Here is a 15413-nt window from a genome sequence, read left to right as displayed (position 1 = left end):
CAGTAAAGAATCCACATGCATTATGGAAGACCTGGGTTTGATCCCTGGGTTGGGAAGATCCCTTGGAGAGGGAAATGGCTACCCACTTCAGTATTCTGGCCTGGAGAATTCCATGGACTGTATAGAATCTGTAAAGAGTTGGACACAACTGAGCAACTTTCACTTTGCTTCTCCAGGGGATCTTACCAACCCAGAGATCAAATCCACATCTACTGCATTTGCAGGTGGATTCTTTACCACTGAGCCACCAGGGAAGCCCCAGAATATTACTCGCCCATTAAAAATAATATCTTCCCATTTTTGACACCATGGATGGCTCTAGAAGCTATTATGCTAATGAAATAAGTCAGAGAAAAAGGCGAATACCACATGATCTCATTTATATGTGGACTCGAAGAAGCAAAACAAAATAAAATGAAAACGGACTCAGATACAGAGAAGAAACAAATGTTTGCCAGAAGGGAGGCTGTTGAGTGTGGACAAAATAGGTGAAGGGGATTAAGATGTACAAATATCCAGTTATATAATAAATATATATATTAGGGTTATTTTACACAACATAAAAAGCATCTGGTCAATAACATTAATTTTATATGGGAACAGATGGTTACTACACTTACAATGGTGATTAACTTCTTAAAGTATACAAATGTCAAAAAATTCTGTAGTACATCAGAAGCTAACATAGTATTGTGCATTAATTAATATTTAAACTTAACAAAAAAAGAAAAGAAATACTAATTTCTCTTCTCCAGGGGATCTTCCCAACCCAGGGATCCAACCCAGGTCTCCCACATTGCAGGTGGATTCTTTACCAGCTGAACCACCAGGGAAGCCCATTGAGGAGAATGGATGGGTTAAATGACTAAAGAAATGTTTGAGGGTAACACTGAAGCCTCAGCAAAGATTAATTTTCAATGTGTAATTTTCCTCCAGCAGTCATTGGTACCCAGATATAAACCAGTTAAATTCCTCCAGGGTTGTCATTTTGGTATGCCAGTGTAGAAAAGGATGGCAGGGAGTGAGAATCAAATTTAGGATATATGCAAGAGATCGCTTGAAATTATGGACCACTACATCTAAAGTGGATAGGAAGAAAAGTGAAGATAGAAGAAATGCATAAGGAGAATGAGAAAGTAATGGATTGATGGACTTGAGATTCGGTGTGAATATTTAAAAATTATTGGAGTAATGAGAGAGTAAGCTCAAAGGATGAGAAGTTTGGAGTATGATATGAATTCATATATCAGACCTGATGACAGATTCCAGGGTATGATTTTAATAGTATAGAGTCCATTGAAGTGTGGTAGAATGTTTTGAGAGATAAGGTCAGTAAACTCTAATCCAGCGCAATGGGCTTTTGAGTCCTTTGGTATGATAGTGGGTCTTAAAGTAGAGAAAAAGACATGACCGTTGTCTGAATCATTAGTGAATGAGAGTGAGTCATCAGAAATTTAATAAATAGAGGTTGAACTGAACACATTGTTTCAAAATATCAGGAGCTTATTCAAAAGGGTGGAATAGTAAGCTTTCTCACTTGGTTTACTACAAATCAATCCCTCTCCGTACTGTATTTCTGCTGTCCATACCCTTTTACATACTTAATCAGGTTACTCTTAAAACTGACTCTTGTGATAGCATTCCCTTTCTGTAAAATCTCCAAAAAATTCTTTTGCCAAGAAAATAAAATTGAGAGCTCTAGCCTGACATTCAGAACCTTTCATGATCTGGCTTGCTGCTGCTAAGTTGCTTCAGTCGTGTCCGACTCTATGCGACCCCATAGACGGCAGCCCACCAGGCTCCCCCGTCCCTGGGATTCTCCAGGCAAGAACACTGGAGTGGGTTGCCATTTCCTTCTCCAATGCATGAAAGTGAAAAGTGAAAGTGAAGTCGCTCAGTCGTGTCCGACTCTTCGCGACCCCATGGACTGCAGCCTACCAGGCTCCTCTGTCCATGGGATTTTCCAGGCAAGAGTACTGGAGTGGGGTGCCATTTCCTTCTCCAATGCATGAAAGTGAAAAGTGAAAGTGAAGTCACTCAGTCGTGTCCGACTCTTCGAGACCCCATGGACTGCAGCCTACCAGGCTCCTCTGTCCATGGGATTTTCCAGGCAAGAGTACTGGAGTGGGGTGCCATTGCCTTCTCCGATGATCTGGCTTATCCTCCCTCAAATGTCTTTCCAGCTTGTCATCTCTTCACTTAATGTTCACCACATTCAAATAACCAACTTCAATTCCCCTAAACACTCACAATTTCCTTTTTTTCTTGCATTACTTTGTTCATATTGTTTGTGCTGTCTGAAATGCTTTTCCCACCTTGCTGCGCATTCAATGCCTACTTGTCCTTCAAGGTTTCACATTAGATTACAACTCTGTCATGAAGAATTTCTTTACCCCTTCCAATGGCAGTCATCTCTCCTTCCCCTGGGCATTAATAGTGATTTTAATGACTGCCACTTATTCTTTTCTAGTGTTTTAAGTATTTGTGTATGTTATCTTCCTAGATTATAAGCTCTTTTGAGGATAAGATTTGCATCTGATTTTCCTTGCATCTCTTCAGTGTATATACCCTATACCCTAGGGTTAGGGTATACAGTATAAATGTGTGTGGAATAAATGAATTAACTTTTAAGTATCTCATATTCATTTTTTAAAAAATTTATCCTTCAATTTGCTTTATTAGTAGGTAGTCATGTCTGTCAATAAATAAGAATTTAATTAAAAAGAGAAAGTTTGACCTTCTAACTTTGTCCCAGAAATTCTTTTAAGTGTATATATTATGTTTATATTCACAGCCCCATGCAGTCATTCGTCATACCATTAGATCTACAAACCGGAATGCCAGAGCTGAACGGACAGCTTCAGAAATCAATTGTATGTGTTTGGTATACATTTTCAATTGGTGGTTTTGGAGGGTTGAGCTGGGTGTTCTTGTGGGATTTTTTGTAATAATAAAATCTCAGGCCATCTGTGGCTATATACACATGTAAACAGGATACCTCTGAAATAAAGGTTGCTTTTCTGGTTGTAATGAAATTCCCTTGGTTTACAATTAAATAGTTTTTACTTTCTAATTATAAACGTAATACATGTTCATTGCAGAAAATTTGCAAAAAGAAGAAAGTAGAAAATTAACATTGCCAATAATCACATCACTCAGCACCAGCCCACAGATAATATTTTGTTGAATTTCCCTCAAATTTTTTCACATGTAGTTTTACATGGCTAAGTTTATACTATGCATAAAATTTTGCTTAATATAGTTAGAAGTATTTCCCATATATTAGCCTAGGCTTTGTAACTGTTATATTTAATGGTTTTATCCTCCTGTATTGAGTTGATGTATTGTAGTCCCTATTGTTGGATATTTGGGTTGGTTTCAGTTAAGTCAGATTAGCACCAAGGTGGATATTTTTTTAAATGCATATTTAAAAGGAGAAATTGATTTTTATTCAATAAATTAATCATTGACATAAAAATGTTATATTAACAATATTTGTCATTTTAGCCACATTAATTTGGAAGAACAGATTTACAAAGAATTTTTAGGATGAGTATACTGACTTAAGTGCATAATTGTTTCAAAAAAATTTTTAAGTATTTTACATTAAAATAGGCTCTAAATAAAAAATATAAACCATAATGGAGGAAGATAGTTAGAATGATTGCCGATGTGTATTTTGTTTTCTTGAAACCAAACATTTCTAGCTTTCTGTACACAGCTTTGCAAATCTAGGTCAATGGAGAGTTAGAATGTCCTTCCCATATCTGTTATTTCAGTCGTGCATTTTCATAATTAAACTCATAATTCAAGATTTTCTGTCTTTGTTAGTCCCAGATTGCTGATACTTTTTTATGCTATCTTCTTATACTATCCCCAGCAAACTCTGGGTTTCAAATACCAAACAGAAAAGCAGCTGTTTATTTTTATATTTTAAAATAAAGCTATTATAAAGCTATTTTCTGTATTTTATGCAGCTGTATAGTATTCAATTAATGTAGTGTAAATGTATCTTTCCTTGTATAGCTTTTGTTTCTGGTGTCGTTATTTAGTAACGCCTTCCTGATTTTAAGGTTATAAAAGGATTTTCCTGTTGTTTGTTTTTTTTTGTTTAATTTTTTATAATATCAATACTTAAATCTTTGATATAAGGTATTATTTGCTAAAGATATGAAATATGAATTCAACTTCAGTTTCATTCTAAATATCTACTCATTTGCCTTGATACTATTTATTAAAAACTTAGGTTTTCACTAATAGATTTGCTATGCCATCTTTATTATATACTAAGTTGCCACCTAGATTTTAGGGCTTTTTCTGGAAATTCTATTCTCTTGCATTAATATACTTAGTCCTGTGCCAGTCACATACTTCTGATTGTTATGTCTTTATAATACCTATTAAAATATATTAGAAATAATTCTCCTCCTATTTTCCCTCACCCCCTCCACACAAACACACACACACATATGTTGTTGCAATTCCTTTTTATTATATCTGGCTGTTATATTTTCCTCACATAAAACATAAGAATCAGTCTATTGAGTTGAAAAAAAAAAAAAAAAAAGCACCTCTCAGCATTTTTACTGAGATCTCATAAGTTTGTACGCTAACTTTGGGAGAATTGACATCTTTATAATATTCTGTCATCTTAATCAAAATAAGCTTCCTCGGAGAGCTCAAAGCTTAGTTATTTTATAAGTGTCCAGAGTACTGATTCCTTAGTGGAATTTGCCCTGTGTGCTGCAAGTACCAAACAGAAGATGGTAGAGTTGAAGGTCGTTTTATTGGTCTATCTTTAAATTCTCCCAGGTCTTCTTTTGTGTCCATCAGGAGTGTTTCATAGTTTTGTTTTTGTTAATAGATTTTATACATACCTTGTTAGTTCTGTTCTTAGTTTTCTGTTTCAGCTTTTTAAATTAAGCTAGTAACTTACATACAGTAAAATGTTTAAGTGTACTGCCCAATGAATTTTTAAATTTGTATACACTCATGAAACTACCACCCAGATCAACATTATCAGAATCTCTGAAGGATTCCTCATGCTCCTTCACAATCAACACCTTCCCATCTCCCTGTATCCCCTTGCCTTCCCACTGCCCTGGTTAATCACTATTCTTATCTCATCACTATAGATTGGTTTTTATATGGTCTTGATCTTCACATATATAGGATCAACTAATATACACCTCTTTTGCCTGATTTCTTTTGTTCAATATTATGTCTGTGAAAGTCATTCATGTCATGTGTGCCAGTAATAGTTTATTGTTTTCACTGTAATGTAGTATTTCATTGTATAATTATAGCATAATTTATTCATTCTTCACTTGGCTGGCATTTTATTTGTTTCTAGTTTTGGGCTATTATGATTACTGTAATCATCCTTATTGTGTGTTTTTAGTGGACATAAATAATGGTTATCAGTTCAGTTCAGTCACTCAACTCTTTGTGACCCCATGGAATGCAGCACGCCAGGCTTCCCTGTCATCACCAGCTCCTGGAGATTGCTCAAACTAATGTCCATCGAGTCAGTGATGCCATCCAACCATCTCATCCTCTGTCGTCCCCTTCTCCTCCTGTCTTCAGTCTTTGCCCGCATCAGGGTCTTTTCCAACGAGTCAGTTCTTTGCATGAGGTGGCCAAAATACTGGAGTTTCAGCTTCAGCATCAGTCCTTCTAATGAATATTCAGGACTGATTTCCTTTAGGATGGACTGGTTTGATCTCCTTGCAGTCCAAAGGACTCTCAAGAGTCTTCTCCAACACCACAGTTCAAAAGCATCAATTCTTCAGTACTCAGTTTTCAGATTTGGCCTAACCTAAGACCACCAGAGTATAGTCCAGCAAAGTCAGATTTATTGACTCGTTGCAGTGAGGGAGAACACACACCAGAGGAACCATGGAGCATCTCATTAAATAGGAAAAGAAGAATTAGAGAGTTTGGGGGGAAAGTGGAAATTAAGTAAAATTTAATTAAGTAAAATTAAGTGAAAACTTAGAGCAAAGTAGGGATGTGTGTGAAAAGATCTATACTGTAAAAATAGATTCAGAAGCCTGTTTCTTTGGAAACTTGAAATGTTGTATTCAGAAACTCCTTTAGTTGATGGTCTGTATCTACGTTGGAAATTAAAGCTACTGCTCTCTATCAGTGACTTAAATCTTCCAGGTGAGAGTGGAATGGTTCATTTTAATAAACATGATTTAATAAAGCAAAGTTTCTGACCATCTTTGATTTTAGAGACTGATATTTCTCAATAGGAAAGCAGAGATAATTCAGAGAGGGGATCATCATGTGATGCTTTACCTATGCAGGATATCCTTGGGAGAAACATTGTTTCTTCTTTTGACTTTGCATTTGGATTTGTGTCTGTCTTCCCAGTCTGATGAATGGTCAGGCAGATTACTGTCTCATTCTGATCCAGATATGGGTGTATGACCTGAATTTTCTGTTTTTTAAAAAAAATTTTCATTTGAAAAGCCACTTTTTGGTTGAGTCCAGTTGATACTGAAAGCTCAGCCTCTGTGCACAGGTGCCAAATCAAATCTCAGAGACAGAATTTTGGGTGAGATAGAAAAGAATAGCTGTATTGCTTTGCCAGCCATAGTGGGACACAGAGAGCTCCTGCCCCAACTGTGTGTCTCAACCTGGGAGGAGTTTTATAGCACAGTGGTTCAAGGGTGGGTGAGGTTGCTGGTAAGATTAGAGTGTGTGCAGGGCCTCCACTCCTCTAATTTAGCCTCAAGTAATCTTCTTGATTACTTGATTACTTGTGTGTGCAGGGCCTCCACTCCTCTAATTTAGCCTCAAGTAATCTTCTTGATTACTTGATTACTCTTAATGAAAGTGAAAGTGGAGAGTGAAAAAGTTGGCTTAAAGCTCAACATTCAGAAAATGAAGATCATGACATCTGGTCCCATCACTTCATGGGAAATAGATGGGGAAACAGTGGAAACAGTGGCAGACTTTATTTGGGGGGGGGGGCTCCAAAATCACTGCAGATGGTGACTGCAGCCATGAAATAATAAGACGCTTACTCCTTGGAAGAAAAGTTATGACCACCCTAGACAGCATATTAAAAAGCAGAGACATTACTTTGACAACAAAGGTCTGTCTAGTCAAGGCTATGGTTTTTCCATTGGTCACGTATGGATGTGAGAGTTGGACTATAAAGAAAGCTGAGCACCGAAGAATTGATGCTTTTGAACTGTGGTGTCAGAGAAGACTTTTGAGTGTCCCTTGGACTGCAAGGAGGTCCAACCAGTCCATCCTAGAGGAGATCAGTCCTGGGTGTTCATTGCAATAACTGATGTTGAAGCTGAAACACCAATACTTTGACCACCTGATGCAAAGAGCTGACTCATTTGAAAAGACCCTGATGCTGGGAAAGATTGAAGGCAAGAGGAGAAGGGGACAACAGAGGATGAGATGGTTGGATGGCATCACCAACTCAATGGACATGAGGTTGAGTAAACTCCAGGAGTTGGCGATGGACAGGGAGGCCTGGCAAGCTACAGTCCATGGGGTTGCAAAGAGTCAGACATGACTGAGTAACTGAACTGAACTGAACTTTATCTTCTTGATGAACTAATCTGATTCTTTTAATATACCCTTCTGTGGTATTTCTCTGCTGTGAAGAGTGCTGACCTCTTGAAAAACCTTGAAGACTTTGTTATATGTGTCCCTTGAGGTGGAACCAGGACCCTGCCCCAAGACCTGCACTATTGTTTCCTGGCTATCCCCCTCCCCCATCTTTACATCCCTTCCCTTCCCAGGTTGAATCTGCCCTTTGGAACTCCGGGAACGTGGGGGATGCCCAGAAAGGCTTCTGTGCCCAGCATCCCTATAGGGTCCTGCTTGGTTTCACAGTTACCTAGAAAACCAACTAATTACAAAAAATTGGCACCAAAGGGGATTTGAGAGGTATCAAAAAAGAAAATAACTGCCCAACTATTGGTTTAAGTGTATGATTTTAGATGACTCACAAGTAAATTTTAGCCAGGTATTTGGACTGATACCAAGGGCTGAGGCTACACAGAGCAGTATTAAGAATAAAGACTCTACAGAGGTAACAAGTAGTCTGTCCACAATCCAGAACCTTCAACTGGCAAGGAGGAAGAAAAAACTGTAGCTAAAGAGCTATAGTATGCACATTAAAGTATGAAAATCAGAGTCTTCTATCATCTTGTTCCATTGGACTTGAACAAATGATTCTTTTCATATTGTCATCAGCTTGATACAACACATTTGTGTAGAAATTGCCTTCTTGTAGCCATCTACTTCTGAAGATTGTCATCTCCAGTTTCAGATTTCCTACTGAGACCATCTTCTGTTGATTTGAATTGGCCCATGTCTCTGTAATTAAGACAAATTAAAACAAGGATCATTGCTCTGTTTTACCATTCTATTAATTATTAACAATACCTGGCAAGATTCTATTTATTGAGTTTAGAGAGAAGTTCCCCAGAAGACAGTTTCTGAGTTCTAAATCATAAAAAGATTATTTCAGAGGAAACACTGCTTGGATATGTTTGAATATAAAACTGTGTACTGTACAGGTCTCAGCTATATTAGTCTGTGATGTTGTAGAAACTGGAGTTGGGGGCAGTATTCTTCGATGTTTAAGATACTCAGTTTTGGGTTTATTGAGAGAGAGTTAATGGGCCCCTGAGAAAGTTGACCTCACTTTCATTCAAGCCAAACAAACAAACAAACAAACAAAACCCATTTTAGGCTAAGGAGGTCTAAGAATTTCTAAAAGTTTATCCAAGTTAAGTTTGAAAATTCCATTTGTCCTTTTTATTTTACATGAAGACTAAGAATGATTAAGGTGATAGAGATTTTGAGGAAGATTTATTGTCTCACAAACCTCCTTAGTAATAGTTATAGACAAGTGAGTGTTTACTAGAGAAGTAATTAGAATTTTCCCAGGTAGGAAACAAAAAGTAAGACAACATCTTTTTGGCCATTATTAAGGTTGAGCCTTTTTAAACAACCTTTAAGCCACTCTAATAGATATACAATAACCAAAGCAAAAGCCTTTGTTGTCAGGAAAACTAGTTTGAAAATTTACCTGACGAATAGCATACCCATGTGTTCCTCAACATTGGTATTTGTTAAGCTGCAGGTTGCAACGCAATCCATGACATCAATTCAGATTTTTTTCTAAGGCACAAAATAGAAAACATTCAACTGCATCAGTTGGACTAATAGGTACTATACTATAAAACTTTTGTGGAATTTGTTTGTTGTTTTCTTAGCAATTTGACGGTGTCAAGTACAAATTGAGGGTTTGAATCCCTTTGTGGTTGCCATAACTGTTGACTTTTAAAAAAAATGCACAACATGAGATTTAAGTTTTTTGGGGGGTAAAATGAAGGCTGCAGCCTGGGAGATAGCACCTCGGATAACTCTCAGAAGCTGCTCCAAAAGAGTTATGGGGGAAGGACAGTATATTTACGATTTTGGTTAAGGGGGCATACATGCAATCAAGCACATACTTAAGTAGAAAGTTTCTGCTGGTCTCATGAAGCTTCTGTTATTCACAAGAAGCAGTCATCACCATGAAGGATTTTAGTGCTTTTCTAGGTATGAGGAGATAGAAGAATTGGGCTTTTGAAAATCAGCTTTTAAAAAATACCTGTCTGATGACTTATCCTGCCAGCCCCCTACCCCTACCCTGAGCACAGGGTGCTTCATTTCTGCTCTCCACGTTAAACTCCTTCAGGGGGTGTGCCAGGTCAGCAGCTGCAGCAGCACATGATTTAATCCTTGTAGAGATAGATGTGTGTGTTTTAGCCACTCAGTTGTGATCTGACTACAATCCCATGAACAGTATGTAGCCTACCAGGTTCCTCTGTCCATGGGATTCTCCAGGCAAGAATACTGTAGTTGGCTGCCATTTCCTTCTCCAGGGGATCTTCCCGACCCAGGGATGGCAAGTGCCAATTTGTAGTCAAAAACTGTGATGTGCCTAGATGCATTTTTGTTTTTATTTATTTGGTGTTAACTGAGTTTCTTAGATCTATAAGTTGGTATATTTTATTAGCTGTATAAAATTTGGGACCATTATTTCTTCACTTTTTCTGCCCTAGATTCTCTCTTCTCCTTCTGGGACTCCAATTACATGTTAGACCACTTGATGTTGCTTCATAGGTCACTGAAGCTCTGTTCTCCCTACCCCCTGTTTTTGTTCTCTGTACTTCAGTTTAGTTTCTGTTGCCCAGATTTTAAGTTCGTTGATCTTTTTTCCTGTTGTATTCTGTCTGTTATTTAAGCCTATCAGTGAATTTTATTTCGTATATTGTATTTTCTGGATCTAGACTTTCATTGATGTAGATAGATTGATAGAAAAATAGATAAATGGATAGATGGATAGATGGATGATACATACATGCATACATGTATATACACACATACATAGTTTTTATCTCTCTACTGACAATTTCCATCTGTTTACTTATTGTGTCCATTTTTGCTAATTTCAACAGCTGTGTCACCTCTGAGTCTGTATCTGTTTTTTAAACTGGTTATGATTTTTATTTTTTTTCTACTTACTCTGTAGTCATTTTTTATTGTATCTTGGATGTTGTGATACAACATTAAATGTCTGGCTTTTGACCTCTTTATTTTAAAGAGTGTCTGAAGCATAAATTAGTCCTTTCAAGGCCTGTCTTAGATTTTACTACAATATTCAGCAGTTTCTCCTCTGGGTGGAAATTCATTTCTTTCCTTTTACTGTGTGATCACTAAAATTTGCATTTAGCTCACAGCACTGTGTTAGCTGTTTTCTGACATACCTTGCAGAGTATTGCTTTGCTTGTGGGCAACTTAGTATGCAACCAAAGATTTCTCTAAGGAGACTTCTTGGTATAGTTTTAGAGTTCCTTCTTTGTTCAGTTTTCTCATTTCTGGTATTCTGCCCTTCAAATTCCCACTGTCTCAGAAGCCCCAAACTATTCCTTTTTCCTGTGCCCAGTGAAACTGTCTTTGGGTTCTGTTTTCTTAGAAAGTGAAATCGTTAGTTGCTCAGTCATGTCCGACTCTCTGGAACCCTACGGACTGTAGCTCACCAGGCTCCTCGGTCCATGGAATTCTCTAGGCAAGAATACTGGAGTGGATAGCCATTCCCTTCTCCAGGGGATCTTCCTGACCTAGGGATCGAACCCTGGTCTCCTGAATTGCAGCAGGATTCTTTACTGTCTGAGCCACCAGGGAACCCCTCAATATAGGTATAATAAGTAAAACAGGAATTAGATTTACCCTTCTGCTATAAACTACTAATTACTAACATGTAATACAAATATGTGTGTGCATACAAAGTATATGAAGCAATTATTTTGAAGCAATGGATTACCAGACATCACAGGTTTATAATCTTTCTAGATGGTAGTAAGATCCTTACTCACCCTGGCTTTATAGGGGTAAAGAATCTGCCTGCAATGTGGGAGACCTAGGTTCAATCCCTGGATTGGGAATATCCCTTGGAGAATGGAATGGCTACCCATTCCAGTATTCTTGCCTGGAGAATCCAATGGACTGAGGAACCTGGCAGGCTGTGATAGCTCATGGGGTTGCAAAGAGTCAGACATGAACGACTAACACTTATGCTTATAGTAAGTAACATCTTTTGGAGATAAATGAGGATATATCATAGAAGTCCTCCCCATCTTTGTATTTTACAAGCCAAACACGCAGCCAAAGATACTGCTAGGATTTTTGTTAAAGCGAAACAAAACAACTTGGAGTCTATTCTTTTTTTTAAATTAATTAATTTATTTATTTTAATTGGAGGATAATTTCTTTACAATATTGTGGTGGTTTTTGCCGTACATCAGCATGAATCACCCATGGATGCACATGTGTCTCCCCATCCTGAACCTCCTTTCCTACCTTCCTCCCCTCTGGGTTGTCCCAGAGATCTGGCTTTGAGTGCCCTGCTTCATGCATCAAAGCAGGTCATTTATTTTACATATGGTAATATACATGTTTCAATGCTATTCACTCAAATCATCTCATCCTTCCCTTCTCCCACATAGACCAAAGGTCTGTTTTTTACATCTGTGTCTCTTTTGCTGCCTTGCATATAGGATTGTCATTACCGTCTTTCTAAATTCCATGTATATTTGTTTATATACTGTATTGGTGTTTCTCTTTCTGACTTACTTCACTCTGTACAATAGGCTCCCCACCTCGTTAGAACTGTGGAGTCTATTCTTCTAAGCAGAACAATGATATTGGAGATTCTAGCATTCTTTGCCATAAGTCATGGCTGTAGTAATTTTAGACTTGCATTAAGGAATTTGATTTTTTTTTAAGGAATACTTTTCATGTGATAAAGTAAAATATCTTAAATGTTTATGTTATAAAAGAAATGAAATTGAAATTTTTATTTTCAATTACTGATATTGGTATGGATGGATACAGTTGATATTTCGCTATATGTTTAATGAGAATTTATGAACTTACTTTCTCTAGTAATGTTTAAAGTCTTGAAATTTGCTAATTATATAATTGTTATGGGAAATGATATTTTCTTTCTTTTCTTTCCATATTTACACGTTTTATAATTCATTTCTAGACCTATGTGCCAGTACTTCTTTGACCAAAAGAAAAATACCTTTAACTCATCTCTGTCTCAAATGAGAGAAGTGGTTCTTTGTGAATTATAGTAATGGCTCTTAAATTAAGATTTTTTTTTTATGTTAAGTCATTATAAATAAGCAACTTCTTTTTATTTTATGTTATTTTTGAAAAGTAGAGAATACATTTTATGGAATATCTTTCTTTGAAAATTTTATGACTTAAATGTTTTTGTTTAATGTCATGAATTATGTAAGTGCTCTGTGTTGCTTTATAAATCTTATTTTTAGGGATAAAGATAACTGGATCCTTTTTGAAAGACTTATTTTTAGTGTATTTTGTTTATCAAGATTATATTTAGGAAACTTGTATCTCCACAACGCAAGTGTGTATATTTTAATTTTTTGGTCTTTTAATCACATTGTATTTTAGAATTTTAAAATTCTGTGTACTTTAAGAGTAGGTAATAAGTCATCCTTTTCGCTGATTTACAGAATATTTCATGTAAAAGAAGTTACTCTATTAGGAGTAATTCTAAAATTGGTCTGATTAGGCCAGATCAGATATACATTTAGCAAAATATAATATTAGATTCCTGAATGCCATAGTAATATTTCATTTAACAAATATTGTTATTTTTATATAATTATAAGTAATTTTGGAGGTTTCATCCTGCCATAAATTTGAAGTTTAAATTAGTCTCAATATAGCCTGGATAGAAACATCCTTAAAGTGTTTGCTTTCTCACCTACTTTTAATACACAAATCTTTTATACACAAAATTGCTGTTTAATTTCCTGATTCCAGTCAAGAATTAAGTAGAATTGTTAGGAAAATACCAAATTGTTACTTTGTTTTGGGGTGTTCTGGTAGTAAAAAAAATTAAGAGTTTTTGTCTTTTCCTCTTCTCTTCTCTTCCTCCCTCCCTCCCCAATACAGACGCTTCTCTTTGCATTTTCAGGATTGATCCTTTAAGTTAAAGTTTCTGAATATCTGTTATATTTTACAGTTGACAAATTACAGTTTGAACCTCCTTTGAGAAAAGAAACAGAAGCACGGGATGAAATGGTAGGACTTATGACTTTTAAAGTATTTTACACATTAAAATTTGAAAAAACTTATAATTAGGTATAGTTTGATCAAAGAAAAAAGGAATATACTCTTCAAAGCATTAAGTTTTGATAATGTATTTCACCCATTCCCTGGTATCTCAGACAGTGAATAATCTGCCTATAGTGCAGGAGACCCGGGTTCCATCCCTAGGTCAGGAGGATCCCCTGGAGAAGGGAATGGCAACCTACTCCAGTATTCTTGCCTAGAGAATTCCATGAACAGACGATGCGGTCGCAAAGAGTTGGACATGACTGAGCAACTAACAACACACATTTCACCAATTAAAGTTTGAAAAAGCTTATAGTTAGTTGCATTTTGACTAGGGTACAGTGTGTAAATACCATTTTAACCATCATTTTGACACTTCTAAGTCTTGAAGAATTCACATAAAGTTATTAAATACATGGTATTTGATGCTAAGCTTTAAGCTCTCAGGATCTTTTTACTTACTGATTCTGTTAGGTTTAGAGTGCAATTTTGCACTGCCTTACTGTTTTTTAATATTTATTTGTTAATCTAGCCCCTTTTTTAAAAACCGTTGCTCGTATTTTAGATTACTATTTGGTTAACTCTTTTTCTTATCTAAAAGGAAAGAAACAATAAATAAAGCATGATATTGTTAGAGTTGGCCTAGGTGTTATTCTAACATCTACTTTATTTTTAACCATTAGTAAATGTATGTTTTTTAGAGTAATTATCTTCTGTTAGTGGATCTCTTCATTCTTACATTTGGAAGTGGTGCTCTTCCTACTGTACATATTGCTGGACAATAAATTCTCAGTTTTCATGGTAGTCAGAAAAAATATGGCACCAATAAATTGAAGATAATTGACTAAAACAGTGCTCAGTTCTCTGTGCTAATGGAGTAGTGATGCACGTAATTCAAAGTTAACATTTTTCTGTTTTGCTTTGGAATGTACTAGCATATTGGTAAAGTGGGCTTGTGACATTTTAAGCTGTGTTTATAATCTTTTTTACATTTAAGTCAACTAATAATGAGTTATTGGCATAAATATGTCAAATGACAGCAAGTATAGCTAGAGACTACACAGTTGAAAGCCAAGATGATTAATAATCATGACAAAGTAGTTTTTTGAATCAAATAAAGTGACTAATACCTGTTTTAAGGTAACATGTTTAAACTCTTTTTTACCTTCATAGGGAGTATCATCAGACCCAAATTTTCTGTTACGGTGGAATCCTTTTGTTGATGGTGCAAATACTGGCAAGTAAGTTGTTTTTCTAACATTATTTTACTTGATTGTATAAGAACAGCATTTGGTGGTGAGTGATTTATTCTAATAAATTTTAATTTTTATTCTTATAAAAGTTGTACTATGCCTCTTGTCAGTAAAAACCTTCTGACTTATTTTAATTTCCCAAAGGCAACATGTGTTGATCATTAAGGTTTTAGGGTTTTATTCTCTAAATAAAAATACAGTACGGTAATGTTGGTATACTAAAAGATGAGCTGCATGATGATGTGGGAAGAAGTACCATAGTAGACGTCAGAAAGCCCCAGTTTATCTCTGCAGTGTGATTTCTTCATATTCTAGACGTGTCTTTCCTCAGTGATTAAGTGATGGGGCTGACCTGGGTGAGTTGTTCCAAACCAGTTAGTGCATTGCAATGCCTAGAGAGCTCTTGTGGAAGTACAGATTCCAGGACCCCCACATTAGGATTTCAGGTCTGGGGTTAGCAAAGTATGGCCTGTAAGCCAA

General features: G+C 36.2%; 1 protein-coding gene across 1 annotated transcript in view; it reads left to right on the top strand.

Annotated features, from left to right (window-relative positions):
- The window catches only part of MAP4K5 (mitogen-activated protein kinase kinase kinase kinase 5), a 126573-nt gene that overhangs the window by 78147 nt on the left and 33013 nt on the right, over positions 1–15413 (top strand). Inside the window, exons 13-15 of the mRNA XM_061430948.1 lie at positions 2795–2873; positions 13589–13647; positions 14854–14921. Coding sequence (XP_061286932.1) covers positions 2795–2873; positions 13589–13647; positions 14854–14921 — 206 coding nt within the window. The remainder of the gene's footprint in view (positions 1–2794; positions 2874–13588; positions 13648–14853; positions 14922–15413) is intronic.

This window comes from Bos javanicus, chromosome 10 (assembly GCF_032452875.1).
Source record: "Bos javanicus breed banteng chromosome 10, ARS-OSU_banteng_1.0, whole genome shotgun sequence".
Lineage (NCBI taxonomy): Eukaryota > Metazoa > Chordata > Mammalia > Artiodactyla > Bovidae > Bos > Bos javanicus.
Note: the sequence above shows the minus strand (reverse complement) of the source record. Positions and strands in the feature narration are given on the sequence as shown.